Below are 13,865 nucleotides of genomic sequence, written 5' to 3' on the forward strand. Positions count from 1 at the left end.
AGCGAGGCTTGGCCACCCATTCCCAATATGCCAGCTACATTAGTAAGAGGAAAATGAGGAGCTGGGGAGATAGCTCAGTGGACAAGTACTTTCCTTGAAATCATGAGGCCCTGAGTACAACCCCAGAACCCACTTATTTTTTTTTTGTTTGTTTAAAAAAAATAAAAACAAGGCCTGGTAATCAGTACCTGCAATCACATACCACCCCCCCACACCCACACACACACCCACACACACCCATACACACCCACACACACCCATACACACCCACACACACACACTCACACACACCCATACACATACCCATACACACACCCACACACACCCATACACACACCCACACACACCCATACACACACCCACACACACTCACACACCCATACACACACCCACACACACCCATACACACCCACACACACCCATACACACCCCCACACACACTCACACACACACCCATACACACCCATACACATACCCATACACACACCCACACACACCCACACACACCCATACACACACCCACACACACCCACACACACTCACACACCCATACACACACCCACACACACCCACACACTCACACACACCCACACACACTCACACACCCATACACACCCCCACACACACCCATACACACCCACACACACCCATACACACCCCCCACACACTCACACACACCCATACACATACCCATACACACACCCACACACACCCACACACACCCATACACACACCCTCACACACCCATACACACACCCACACACACCCATACACACCCACACACACCCACACACACCCACACACACTCACACACCCACACACACCCACACACCCACCCACACACACCCACACACACTCACACACACACCCACACACACTCACACACATAGGTAGATCTCTAAGTTCGAGGTCAGTCTAGTTCAGAGTTCCAGAAGAGCAAAGGCTACACAGTGAGACCCTGTCTTAAAAAAAAAGAAAGAAAGAAAGAAAGAAAGAAAGAAAGAAAGAAAAGAAAACCAGAGATTTATTCACAGTGGATGAAAACACTGGAGTTCAGTGGACCTCAAGCCCACCTTTGTGGTTCCAGCAAGAGGTTTAGGTTTAGAGGGTAAGCGGCACGCATAACTTGGGGGTGGGTAGGAGGAGAGAAGGAAACTTACATCAGGATGTACATAGTTAACAGCCCTGGTCAAGATGTGGCCCCACCTGTTATAGGCCAGTCTCAGAAAAACGTAACCAAAAACTAAGCGCCTGCTTGTTGGTGCTTTCAGAGTGGCTTAGAGTACATGAGCCATGCTTTCTGCATCCTAGAAATAAGGAAGTTGGCCAGCTGCCCGCCCACTCAGCCCTGGGTGCATCAGTAAAGGCCCTGCCCTTTAAGGAATGCCGTGATGCATGACAAGCCGCAGGACAACGGCTGCGTCAGAGAGAACCAGCACTCAATTCTTAGAAACTTCTCACCCGCAATCCCGATCCCAGACTCACTCCGGGCCACACAGTAAACGGGGGTGGGGTGGGGTGGGGTGGGGTGGGGTGGGGTTGGGGGGGGAATAGCAGGTGGGGAGACAGACATCTCTTTCCATGCCTGCACACCCCCTTCCACCAGCCCCCCAGTATTCTCAGCCTTACCTATGCCCTCCGGCTGCCACGCTGAGAATGGATTTGAGCTCAATTCAGGATTCTCTTAATTCTTTGGCCAAGAACAGAACCTTCTTGGCTTCTTCACAGTGACTGGTTTTATTTCTTGGCCTTACAATTCCAAGAAGGAAAAAGGGCACGGTGCTGCAGTTAAATCCTGAGAGGACAGATGAGGTGGCGCTCTGTCCCCAGGCCAGATAAGTTCTTCATCAGGAGAAGGTACACCCCTACACTAAGCTTCCGGTCTGGCCCCTCTAGCCCCATGGATCTAGGGGTGTCTGAGTGAAGCTCCAAACCCTGTCTTCTGCGTTCCCCTTCCTTGTTACTCATGGGGACCCATTTGTGCCTGCTTCCTAGCCGCATCACCCTGCTTAAGGCCACAATGCCATCACTTGCCCATATGGTAGACAGTATCGGGCTAGCCAGCTGCTTTAGCATTCTCACCAACACTGCAGAGGACCCACCTCAGGTGACGTCACCTTCACAAGCCCGTTCACGACAGATAGGCTGTTGGCTGCATTCGGCTTGCTTGTGTAGCTTCGAAGCTCCAGACTTCCTTCACCCAATCTGCTTGGTCCAGGAGAGCCCCACCTGAGCCCTATAATGGGGAAAAGGCTTCATCTGGGTCTTGAAGGCCACTTGAGGGCTCCCTCCCATCTCTAGGCACCTCCTCTACGCTAAAGAATGTTTACATGGCAAGGATTGCCTGTGAAGCCCGCCCCAATTCCAAGAAAACCCTATGTCTCTGAACATTTAGTCCTCGTATCCAAGGACCACTTGATGGTGACCTCAACTAACAGAGGGGCACTCAAGGCAACATGCATGTGAGGGTGTTCTCGCCAGGGCAATACCGAGCAGATGCTGCCGCTGGCGCCCCTGCTTTTAAGACAGTTGGGTGCTTGATAGAAAGGCGCTCCCAGATGAGCGTGGCTGGCAGGAAAAATCACAGAGGCAGCAGGAATGACAGGAGGCAGAGGCCTTGCAGGACAGGAGTCTCCCAGGACTTCTGACACTCCCCTCCCCCCCTTACATTCCAGTAGAAGCAGGTTCTGGATATGGACGAGTGAGTGCCTCCTTTCCTTTCTTTCTTTCTTTCTTTTTTTTTTTTTTTTTTTTTGTTTTTTTGTTTTTTTGTTTTTTGAGACAGGGTTTCTCTGTGAAGCCTTGGCTGTCCTGGACTCTCTTTGTAGACCAGGCTGGCCTCAAACTCAGTGATCCGCCTGCTTCTGCCTCCCGAGTGCTGGGATTAAAGGTGTGCGCCACCAATGCTTGGCCGAGTGCCTCCTTCTTGATACCCGACTTGCCATCAACATCATGAGTTCCTATGGCTCAGGATCTCTAAACACAAGCAGACCCTACATATGTAGTCCTCAACTGCCCCCTCCCTTCAGCATATGAGCACTTGCCGACAGATCTGATGTCCTAGCACTCCAAGTCCAGGGCTCAGGTGTTTAAGCCTCACAATCAGGACCTTTGACTTGGCCATGAAGGAGACTGAAGCTCCACAGGGCAGGATGGGGCACTGAGCCGCACTCATGATGAGGTCATGAGTCTCGCCTAGGGACATCCAGAGGCCATCAGTGCTCTGCTTCAAGTGGCAAGGCCTGCCCATTATTCCCCACAGGAGCCCTGATCTTGTCTAGGTGTCCAGGCCCAGATGTTAGTCACTGTAGCAGGAAGATCCTGGGGGGGCAGGGCGAATGGACCAGTGTGCCTACTTGAGTACTCAGGATCCAGGATGCTGCTCAGCAACAGGCAATGTGGCAGGTAACTCTACACTAAGACCTGACTCCAGGCAATGTGTTAAGACCTGGACTCCTTCCCACTGAGCACAGGAGACAAAGGGAAGGTGGTCTGGGAAGGTCAGATCCAGAGCATGGCCCCTGGCCATCCACTGCTTATCAGTAACATCTGCCTGTTTAGGCCTGAATGCTGAACTCCATGGGGATCCTAAGTAGTCTCACAGGCTCTACCGGAAACCAGACATTTGCTAACTCACAAACAGGCCACTCTGGACACAGGTCACAGACTTACTTAAGCATCCCCCCAGCTATGTGACTCACCTGTCAGGCATGGCACACACCACCAGCCTTGGGCTGAAACACACAGTAGCCTCACTGCTGGGGTCAGGGATGGAGCCTCAACTTCCTCCTCCATCTCTCACTCAGAACCAGATAATGACTTAAGTTCTGGTGCACAAGGAGGCAATCTGTGGGGACGGTGGATACCCCAGAGTGAAGCTTCATAGTTGGCTTCAGTTGTCAACCTGACACACCTAAGAGGGAGCCTCAAGTGAGGTTCTGCATCAGCCTGGCTCCTGGGTATGTGTGGAGCATTTCTTGATTGCTTGGTGGGGGGCAGTTAGCCCAGTATGTGAGGTGCCTTTCCCGGCTGGGTGGGCCTAGGCTGTATAAGAAAGGTACCTAAGGGGCTGGTGAGATGGCTCAGTGGTTAAGAGCACTGACTGCTCTTCCAGAGGTCCTGAGTTCAATTCCCAGCAACCACATGGTGGCTCACAACCATCTATAACGTGATCTCATGCCCTCTTCTGGTCTTCAGATGTATATGTAGGCAGAGCACTGTATACATAATAATAAATATTAAAAAAAAGAGAAAGGTACCTAAAGCCAGGCAGTGGCACACACCTTTAATCCCAACAGTGGGAGGCAGAGGCAGGCAGATCTCCGTGTTTGTGGCCAGCCTGGTCTACAGAGTGAGTTCCAAAACAGCCAGGGCTATACTGAGAAACCCTGTCTCAAAAAACAGGAACAACAACAAAAGTACCTTTAGGTTGTTTTTAAAATATTGGTGCCTGACATTGGGCATGCTGGCACATGTTTTTAATCCCAACACTCTGGAGGCAGAGGAGTTTGAGGCCAGCCTGGTCTACAAAGAGAGTTCCAGAGCAGCCAGGGGTATTACACACAGAAACTCTGTCTCAAAAAAATAAAAAAGAAGAAAAAAAAAAGTTGTTCCTTCATGGTCGCTGAAGCAGTTCCTGCTCTGATTTCCCTCAGGACTGTAACCTGTATAAAAATATCAAATACTTGGGCTGTTAATGTTCTTCCAGAGGTCCTGAGTTCAATTCCCAGCAACTACATGGTGGCTCACAAGCATCTATGAGATATGATGCCCTCTTCTGGCCTTTGATATGATGCCCTCTTCTGGCCTGCAGGTGTACATGCAGGCAGAGCACTGTATACATAGTAAGAAATCTTTTAAAAAATATAACAAATATTAGTCTTTTTCTTTTTAAAGTTTTATTATTATGTAGAGAGAGCTCTGCCTGCATATACATCTACAGGCCAGAGAAGGGCATCAGATCACATTATAGATGGTTGTGAGCCACCACGTGGTGAACTCATGACCTCTGGAAGAGCGGTCAGTGCTCTTAACCACTGCACCATCTCTCTCCAGCCCAGTCTTCTTCTTTTTGAGACATGTTTTCTCTGTGTGGCCCAGACTCAGATCCACCTGCCTCTGCCTCTGAGTGCTGAGATTGAAGGCATGGCCACCAAACCCCAGCAAATATTAGTCTTTTCTACCAAATACTATAAAACTTGTGTTTAGAATAAGGAAGTAAAATATTTTGTTTTGTTTTTGTTTTTTGAGACAGGGTTTCTCTGTGTAATAGCCCTGGCTGTCCTGGATTCACTTTGTACACCATGCTGTCCTCGAACTCATGGAAATCTGCCTGCCTCTGCCTCCTGAGTGGAGTGCTGAGATTACAGTTGTGTACCACCACGCCCGGCGAATTAATTTTTTTTTCTTTTTTCTTTTTGGTTTTTAGAGACAGGGTTTCTCTGTGTAACAGCTCTGCTGTCCTGGAACTCTCTCTGTAGACCAGGCTGGCAAGTGGTGGGACTAAAGGCGTGCGCCACCACCGCACGGCTGAATTAAAGTATTTTTATCTCCCCCACCTTGTAAGACTTTTTTATTTTGTTTTGCTAGACAGGGTTTCTCTGTGTAGCCTTGGCTGTCCTGGACTTACTTTGTAGACCAGGCTGGCCTCGAACTCACAGCGATCCGCTAGCCTCTCCCTCCCGAGTGCTGGGATTAAAGGTGTGCGCCACCACCACCCGGCCCTTAGAAGACTTTTATGCAAGTGTTTAATCCTCCCCACCTAGTAAAAGCTTTGTTTATACAAAGACCCACTACTACTCTCTAGTCTAGGAATTTGATGTCTTGGTACAGAGAGCCCCCCTCCTTCAGTCAGGGACTATTTCCCCCTTCTTCCTCCTAGTCAACTGTCTAAGATCGTGAGGCCAGACCCCAGGCAACAGGGAGAAGGACACAGACACCGCCTAAGCGAGAATAAAATTCAAATGCGCTTCCCATCTTAGTGTGTCGTTCACTCTTCCTGGAGCTCACTCTCTGGGTCAGGAGGAAAATCTGCCTTGTCTAGACACTTTAGCAGGGACGGTGGTCTCTTTATCTCCCACCCCAAACTTGTATCTCACACCCGGGAGTTGAATTAAATACTTTCCTCCTGAAGACTCCCCACCTGGCCTTTCCTCAGGAAACTCAACATCAGCCCCCATAGGGGGCTTAGGAAGTGACATTCCATTCTCCCCAGGATCATACAAAACTCAAGGAACCCAGGCGTCTTTGGCCCTTCCCAAACCCGCAGAGGAAGGCTCGCCCACATGCGACCCACCTCCTCGCCCTTCACCCAGTCGGCCCGACCGGTGTTCGTTCCGGGACACATTTAGCCGGGCTCAACTTGCGGGCAAAGGCCCAAGGCGTAGTAGCTTTGTGGCGGACTCGGACCCTGAGTAACGTCTAGCGGGCCCACGGCGCTTAATTGAGGTGTGACCCTGGGCTGCAAGCCAGTCCCGCCTGCCAGCTTCGGGTAACGGTCATTCAAGGACCCGTAGAGTGTCCCGTCCCCGCCCCTGCCCCTGCCCCCGCCCCATACACTCGCGCGTCCGGGCCCCCACGCATTGCGCACGCGTAGGCTGCTGCCCAAGCCGTCAAGCAGGTTCTGCACCGCCCCCTTTCTCCCCGCACCCCCCCTCCCCGCTCATCCTGCAGGCCATCCCGCCCTCCGTACCTCGCGCACGCGTATTCCACTCCCGGCAGGCGAGCCCCGCCCCACCCCGCCCCTAGCTCTCTAATCAGCCCGGGTCTGCAACCATGGCGTCCGAGAGATTGCCCAGCAGACCTGCCTGTCTCTTGGTGGCCAGCGGCGCTTCCGAAGGTGAGGCGCGCAGGGCAGCCGTGTGGCGCAGTGGACTGCCTTCCAGACTCCAGGCCAACGTTTGCGCCTGCGGAGTTGGGATCCTGGGACCCTACACTTGTTTCCCTGGGGCTGGCCTGTGTTGTCTGCGCTGGGAGGCGGGGATGGATCGCGGCTGCGGAGATGACCCTGCCCCTGTGTCACCCGCAGGGGCTCGGTACTCTGCCCACGGTTCCTGCTTTTCTGTTCCCCTGATCTTGGGCTTATTTTCATGCACCTCCAGGAAGCGATCCTGAAAGAGGTTGCTCAAAAGAGCTGCACAGAAAGGAGCCGCACACATAAGGGGGGGGTCTGTTGGCTTCATATGGGTTCCATCGGCCAGGTGTGTTTCTGGGGCTCTGGGCAAATGATTACTTCGCTGGTCCTTATTGAACTGACTGGCCCGAGCTAGTCATTGCGAGGTGGTGGAGCCAGAGAGGTAGTAAGCCAGAGAGTGCTGCGGAATCCTAGACTGGGTTCCAAAGTGACCCTCCAGGTGGAGATGGGAGGGGCCACTCCTTAAGAGGTTTGGGAGAATCTACAGCTGCTCCTGGAGTAGGCCTTACTTGAGAGAGTTGGGGAGAGATTCAGGAGCTGGTGGGGATAATCTGGGATTAGTCACTGAAAATGTATTGACTCATAAAAGTAAAGAAACTAGACAAAATTCTACTCCCTAGCTAAGGGGAGGCTAAGTTGTTCCCACAAAACCTCTGGGGCCTTGTTGGTTTTGTTTGTTTGTTTGTTTTTTGGTTTTTTGAGACAGGGTTTCTCTGTGTAGCCTTGGCTGTCCTGGACTCACTTTGTAAACCAGGCTGGCCTCAAACTCACAGCGATCTACCTGCCTCTGCCTCCCTAGTGCTGGGATTAAACGCAGGCACAGTCTTCTGAACTGGGCAAAATTTGTTCCTTTTTTATGGAGTCTTTAGTGGGCAGAAGAGGGCTGCGAATGGCATGGTGGGGGTAGAATATATTGTTCTTAAAAAGATGGGACCTCCCCCACCAGGTGTCCTGGGTGTGGAGAGTGCCCCAGAGGCCATGTTCTCTGCTGTTTTTACATCCATAACATGTTCACTGCTGCTGTCCCCAAGCTGTGGGGAGCTTGGATCCTGGTGGGTCTGTAGGGAGTGAGCCAGGTGGCTTGCCTTTGGAAGTAACTGTGTGGGAAAGGGTAGGATGGTGCCAAAGGGCCTAGGAGTGTTGGTGGACAGTTAAGGCGGGCTGGGGGCCTGAAGGTATTAGGTCAAGCAGAGAGCCTGTTCTGGGAAGCTACAGAACCACTGGGGCACCTGCACATCTTTCTGGGGCCAGGATAGTCCCCAGGAGCACTGGAGCAGTCGCTGAGGAAGAGGTGGGACAGTTGGCCCTGTCATACTCTTGCCTTTCTGGAACCCTCTCTTGCAGGTGTGTCAGCCCAGTCCTTCTTCCACTGTTTCACACTGGCCAGTGCTGCCTTCAACCTGCAGGTGGCCACCCCTGGGGTGAGTATCACCCTTCTCCAGGGAACCCCTGAGGTCCTCTCCTTTCCTGGGTTGAGGGTAGCAGAATGTAGAGAGTTTTCTATAGTTAATAGTAGATCCCCTGCAGGTAAGGGGACACCAAACTTGGTGTCATCCTTAAGTCATGGCCCCAGTTCCATGGACTCTGACTACCTGTTTTAAGGGAGGGTTTTGGTTTTGGTTTTTGTGGCCTTCGTTTTTGTCAGGTCTGTAAGTGAAAGATAAGGTTTGACCCTAATAAGCAGGTCCTGCACATTTGCCCCTAATTGGAGAGCTTCTTCCCCACCCCCCCCCCACCCCCCAAGACAAGGTTTCTCTGTGTAGCCTTGGCTGTCCTGGACTTGCTATGTAGACCAGGCTGGCCTCAAACTCACCGCGATCCGCCTGCCTCTGCCTCCCGACTGCTGGGATTAAAAATGTGCGCCACCACGCCCAGCTTGGAGAGAGATTCTTGATTCTTGCATTGTGGCCCTGGGGACATACGATACAAATGGGTCACAGCAAGTGTGTATTGTGCATTTGTGACATTGCATGTTTTGAAGTCACGAGTGGTGGTCATGAGGGAATGGTGTGGTAAGACCTCGCCATTGAGTTGCGCAGGGCTCCACATACTGGGGGTTGGTTCTCTGGGTCTTCCTTGAACTTGAGTTTTTTTCTTTGTAAAGCCACTGGAGGCTCCCTGCCTGAGCCAGCCAGTGGAGACTGTCTAGCTGGGCGTTTGTGCCCTGGGGGCTGTTTTTAAGTCTGTCAGCCTTTCTAAGTTCTCTGTCATCTGAGTTTGGGGGAAGATCCAGTGCTGACTTTTCACCTGTCGGCTCTGCTTCTATAGGGAAAGGCCATGGACTTTGTGGATGTGACTGAGAATAATGCCCGTTGGGTACAAGACTTCCGCCTCAAGGCATATGCCAGCCCTGCTAAGCTTGAGTCTATAGATGGTAGGTGGGGAAAGTGACAAGTGGTGACGTCTAGGTAGTGGGTCCCTGTGTCCTGGTTTTGCCTCTGACCTGTGGTTTCCCTCCAGGTGCGCGGTACCATGCTCTCCTGATTCCTAGCTGTCCTGGAGCCCTGGCTGACCTTGCCAGTAGTGGGTCGCTGGCTCGAATACTGCAGCACTTCCGCTCCGAGAGCAGTGGGTGACAAGAAACTGGAGAACAGGCTGGCAGCCAGACACCCGGGTGGGAAGTAGGAGGGAGTGACCAAAACAGTGGGGGACAGGGAACCAGAGGCTAGGCTTGGAAGGGAGCTGTGGAGTGGATATTGGATTCAGGGCTTATGTTCAGGACTGGGCCTGCCTGGTGATGTCATCAGCCCATCGGATGGAGGTGGACAGCTGCAGTGGCTCTGAGCTGCACACAGAGAAGTTTCTTCTGTGACCATGTGCACAACAGAGTCATCCCACTAGACATAATATGTGCATTGTCACTGTCAGTCTATGCACTATGGACCTTTTCAAGTTGAGAGAGGTCTGGTGACCATGGCTTCTTAGCGCTTTTCATGGTAGGCTAGTCAGGATGCTGTCTGGATCCCAGCGGGAATGGGCAACATCTGTTGTGATAGGCACATCTGTATGCTGGGGCAGGATGCTCATCAGAGGCTGGCATGCAGACAGGCTACACACGATGTCCTTTGTTGGTGAGAGCTGGTCGTCTGGGCTGAAACAGGCAGCAGTTGGTTCCTAGCCACCTCAGCCATGAGAATGCACTGGCCGTTAAGTTGCCTTTGAGGAGGAGCCAGGGTAGTTCTGTCGCAGAGCAGGGTATCGGCTGGGAGTGCCACCCTCAGTGGCTTCTCTGTAGCTTGAAGCAGCGGTTTGGTACATGGACTGGAGTCCTGCGTGCTAGCCCATGTCTCAAAACTGAGGTAACACGGGCTCTAACTAAACTCTAGTCTTGAGGCATCCACCTTGGGTAAGGGGACACTTAGGAGGGGGCCCTACCCAGGACAGCATCCAGGGCCTCAGAGTACTTTGCTTTTAGAACCCATCTGTGCCATTGGCCATGGTGTTGCTGCCCTGTGCTGTGCTACCAGTGAAGACAGGTCCTGGGTGTTCCAGGGCTACAGCCTGACAGGGGTGAGTACCTCACGGACAAGCCAGTGTCCTGTTCATCCTGTCTCCTTCCCCCTCTTTGAACCAGGAGGTTCCCAATGTGACCTGCCCTTCCCTGTGCTGCTAGACCAATTCTCTCTCTGCCCAGTGTAAGAGGGCAGAGCACAGTCTGGAACCCTCTAGAGTGAGCCTCGGCCCCGTACATGGCTATCAGGGAACCCTCCAAGGGACCCCTTCCATAGGTCAACCCATCTCATTCTGGTCACAGATGCCTTGATGCTGCAAGAGCCAGGCACTCCAAGTCATAGTGGCTTAGTCCCCAAACGACAACTGAGCTTTACCTTTGCCTGTTTTCCCGCATGTGGTAGCTGAGGCTGCTGGCTCCGATTTGGCCAGCCTGGTCCCTGGGGTTGGTCTTGGGGACAAGAGGGCACTGGGCCTGGTAGAGCCACCAGCTGGTCTGACTCAGTCCCTGCCCTTGCAGCCTTCTGTGTACGAGCTCATCAGGGCGCCTGGCTTTGCCCGCCTGCCACTGGTCGTTGAGGACTTTGTGAAGGACTCTGGTGCTGGCTTCAGTGGTGAGCCCAAGTTGATGTCTCTACACTCAGATGGGTAGGGATACCTGCTGTGTCTTGGGCTTGGTGCTTTAGGTCTTGCATACCCCTGTGGCCATGGTGGTTCATGTGGGTAGGCAGGCTCTTCTACTGACCCTGGGTGCTCACAGCTTCTCAGTAGCTGGGAGTGGGACTGGGCCTAGTCCTTGTGTGCCTAAGGCTTGTGCCTTTTGCCTTAGCCAGTGAGCCTGACGCTGTTCACGTGGTGCTGGATCGCCACCTGGTCACTGGCCAGAATGCCAACTCTACTGTTCCTGCTGTCCAGAACCTGCTCTTCCTCTGTGGTAGCCGGTGAGGTTCCTGGGAAGGGGTTTGGGTGGATTCCTGCTTTGTGACTGGCTCCCTCTGCTGGGCAGTTTTATCTGTGACGCTCTGCCTGCTGAGCCTGGACCATGTATTCATCCTATAGGAAGTAGACTTGGATGCCTAGATGTCCTGGTGGCCTAGAGACCAGACAACAACTGAATGCACTGTGGCCTTTTCTGGTGGTCCTTGCTGGACAGGCCACTCAAGCCTCTATCTGGACCTTGTGGAACACCAGAAGCCTCCAGGAATTAAACTTGAGGAGTATCAGTTCTAATGCAGATGACGCACCCCTCCCTCCATACCCAGCACACAGTGTGGAGCGTGTCGGCAGGCCAGGCAGTTCCTGAGAACTCCAAACTGAACATTCCAAGAAGAATCATCCATGGAAGCCCAGCTCTGGGGTCTTGGGATGGGGTGTTGCTCTTCTGCGGCCTTTTGGCTATTCCCATCCTGTGAGCTGTTCCTGGGGACCACGTGGGCGGAACAGTAGGATGAGAGTTACTTTGAACTCTCATCCCCACCCCACCCCTTTGTTGTTGTTTTTTGAGACAGGGTCTCTGTGTAGCCTTGGCTGTCCTAGAACTCACTCTGTAGACCAGGCTGGCCTCGAACTCAGAGATCCATGTGCTTCTGCCTCCCTGACGACTGGAATTAAAGGCGTGCGCCACCACTGCCTGGCTATGAACTCATCTTTCCCAAGGTGAACAGTGTATGCTATCCCAGCCTTGAACAGGCAGCATTCTTGCTGAAGGAGCCAGCCCTTTAACTCCTACTGGGCTGTGGATTTGAATGTAGTTGAGGTGTCACCTCAGCCTGGCATGGGCCTGGGCCCTTGACGTGGACACCGTGATGTCACCCAGTCGCATATGGCACATAGAAGAAAATATTAGTGTCACACCTTGAGATCCTGTCCAATGGCCTCTGGCTTACAGAAGCCTCAGCCCAGGCATTTCATCTACTCCTAGAAGGAATGGCCACAGAAGGGCTCGAGCTACATGGAACCGGGGGGGGGTGGGGTGGGGGGGGGTAGCCTACCATTTGCTGTCTGGGTACCTGGCCTGGACTGTAGCCAGGACTGGTGAGCCGCCTCTAGCTCTGAAATAGAGCCTCCCAAATAACTTGGACCTTTCAACTTCCATCTCCATTTAACTTAGCATATCCCAAGCTCATTAAAAGTTATAAAGCTTTAATGAGGAAAGTCTGGAACAAAGTGGAAGAAAGATACAGGACAGCCCACTTTCCCTAGAGTCCTCCCTGGCCTTGCACTGCCCCCAACTGCCATACACACTATGTAATGGTGGGTATTTCTGAACAAGACCTTAAAACCCTCAGGCTGTCTGTGCCTAGACGTGGCTGGTTCAGACATAGGCTGGGTGGCCTGTAAACAACGAATATATTCTTAAAGCTTGAAGACAAAGTCAGCATGCCAGCTGCATCTGGTAGGGCTCCCTGGCTCCGACCACTTCCTGCCTAGTGGGAACGGGTTAGGTGCTCTCTGGAACCTCTCCAGAGGTCACTGGGTGCCCCACTTAACACCATCAGTTGGGAGCCAAGGCTTTGTTGTGGTTTTTATTTATTTTTGGTTTTTTGAGACAGGATCTCTGTGTAGCCTTAGCTGTGTGGTGGGTTTTGTGGGGGGGGTGTTTTTTTTTTTCCTTCTTTGAGACAGGGTTTCTCTGTGTCACCCTGGTTGTCCTGGACTCACTTTGTAGACCAGTCTTGCAAGAACTCAGAGTGATCCACCTGTCTCTGCCTCCCAAATGTGGAGATTAAAGGCATGTGCCACCACCACCTGGATTTTGTGGGGTTTTTTGGTTTTGGTTTTTTGAGACAGGGTTTCTCTGTGTAGTCTTGGCTGTCCTGGAGTCACTTTGTAGACCAGGCTGGCCTCAAACTCACAGCGATCTGCCTGCTTATGCCTCCCAAGTGATGGGATTAAAGGCATGTGCCACCATGCCCGGCTGTTGTGTTTTTTAAAGATTTATTATGTATTCAGTGTTCTGCCTGCATGTACACCTGCACACCAGAAGAAGGCACCAGATCTCACTATAGATAGTTGTGAGTTACCACATCGTTGCTCAGAATTGAACCTAGGACCTTTGGAAGAGTAGCCAGTGCTTATAATGTCTGAGCTATCTCTCCAGCCCTGGGAGCAAAGGTTTTAGCATGAATTAGGGAACAGCTTTTAGACACTGGGGAAGCAGTACCATGCTGATAGGGTTTTAGAGGTTCAAATTGGCTGGCTCTGCGTATTTTTGTTTTGTTTTTTGAGACAGGGTTTCTCTGTGTAGCCCTGGCTGTCCTGGACTCTCTTTGTAGACCAGGCTGGCCTCGAACTCAACAATCCACACACCTCTGCCTCCGGACTGCAGACATGTGCCACCACTAAAGGCTTCACATCACTATAGCGGATGAGGTGAATGACTGTGCCAGGCCTCTGCTCCAAGGGTCTTCCCCACTGCCCAGTCCTAGGTGGAGGAGGGGAGAGCAGGCTAGAGAAGAGAGAATGAAGAAAAGTGGAAAAGTGGCATCTGAGCTCAGGGTAT

At 52.3% G+C, this 13,865-nt stretch overlaps 1 protein-coding gene and 1 long non-coding RNA gene across 3 annotated transcripts; one reads left to right on the forward strand and one right to left on the reverse strand.

The window, feature by feature from the left end:
• Positions 1–1,083: 1,083 nt before the first annotated feature.
• On the reverse strand, positions 1,084–6,524 carry LOC311592220. Its single transcript, XR_014777345.1, has 3 exons — positions 6,296–6,524; positions 2,103–2,236; positions 1,084–1,795 (listed from the first exon to the last, which is right to left on the reverse strand). It is a non-coding gene; the product is annotated as an uncharacterized lncRNA (long non-coding RNA).
• A 185-nt stretch (positions 6,525–6,709) lies between these two features.
• On the forward strand, positions 6,710–11,989 carry GATD1 (glutamine amidotransferase class 1 domain containing 1; the record flags this gene model as incomplete). 2 transcript variants are annotated; one of them, XM_084772325.1, is made up of 8 exons in its annotated part: positions 6,710–6,838; positions 8,258–8,334; positions 9,182–9,287; positions 9,374–9,481; positions 10,329–10,423; positions 10,884–10,977; positions 11,193–11,304; positions 11,423–11,989. In XM_084772325.1, exons 1-8 carry the CDS (start codon positions 6,775–6,777, stop codon positions 11,427–11,429), a joined length of 663 nt encoding a protein of 220 aa, XP_084628451.1. In that variant the 5' UTR covers positions 6,710–6,774. The 2 variants fall into 2 exon arrangements, with proteins under 2 accessions (XP_084628451.1, XP_084628452.1); XM_084772326.1 differs by lacking the exon at positions 11,423–11,989 and having other exon boundaries at positions 11,193–11,308.
• Between the last annotated feature and the right edge of the window lie 1,876 nt (positions 11,990–13,865).

Source organism: Acomys minous, assembly GCF_964271855.1.
Source record: "Acomys minous genome assembly, chromosome: 2".
Classification (NCBI taxonomy): Eukaryota; Metazoa; Chordata; class Mammalia; order Rodentia; family Muridae; genus Acomys; species Acomys minous.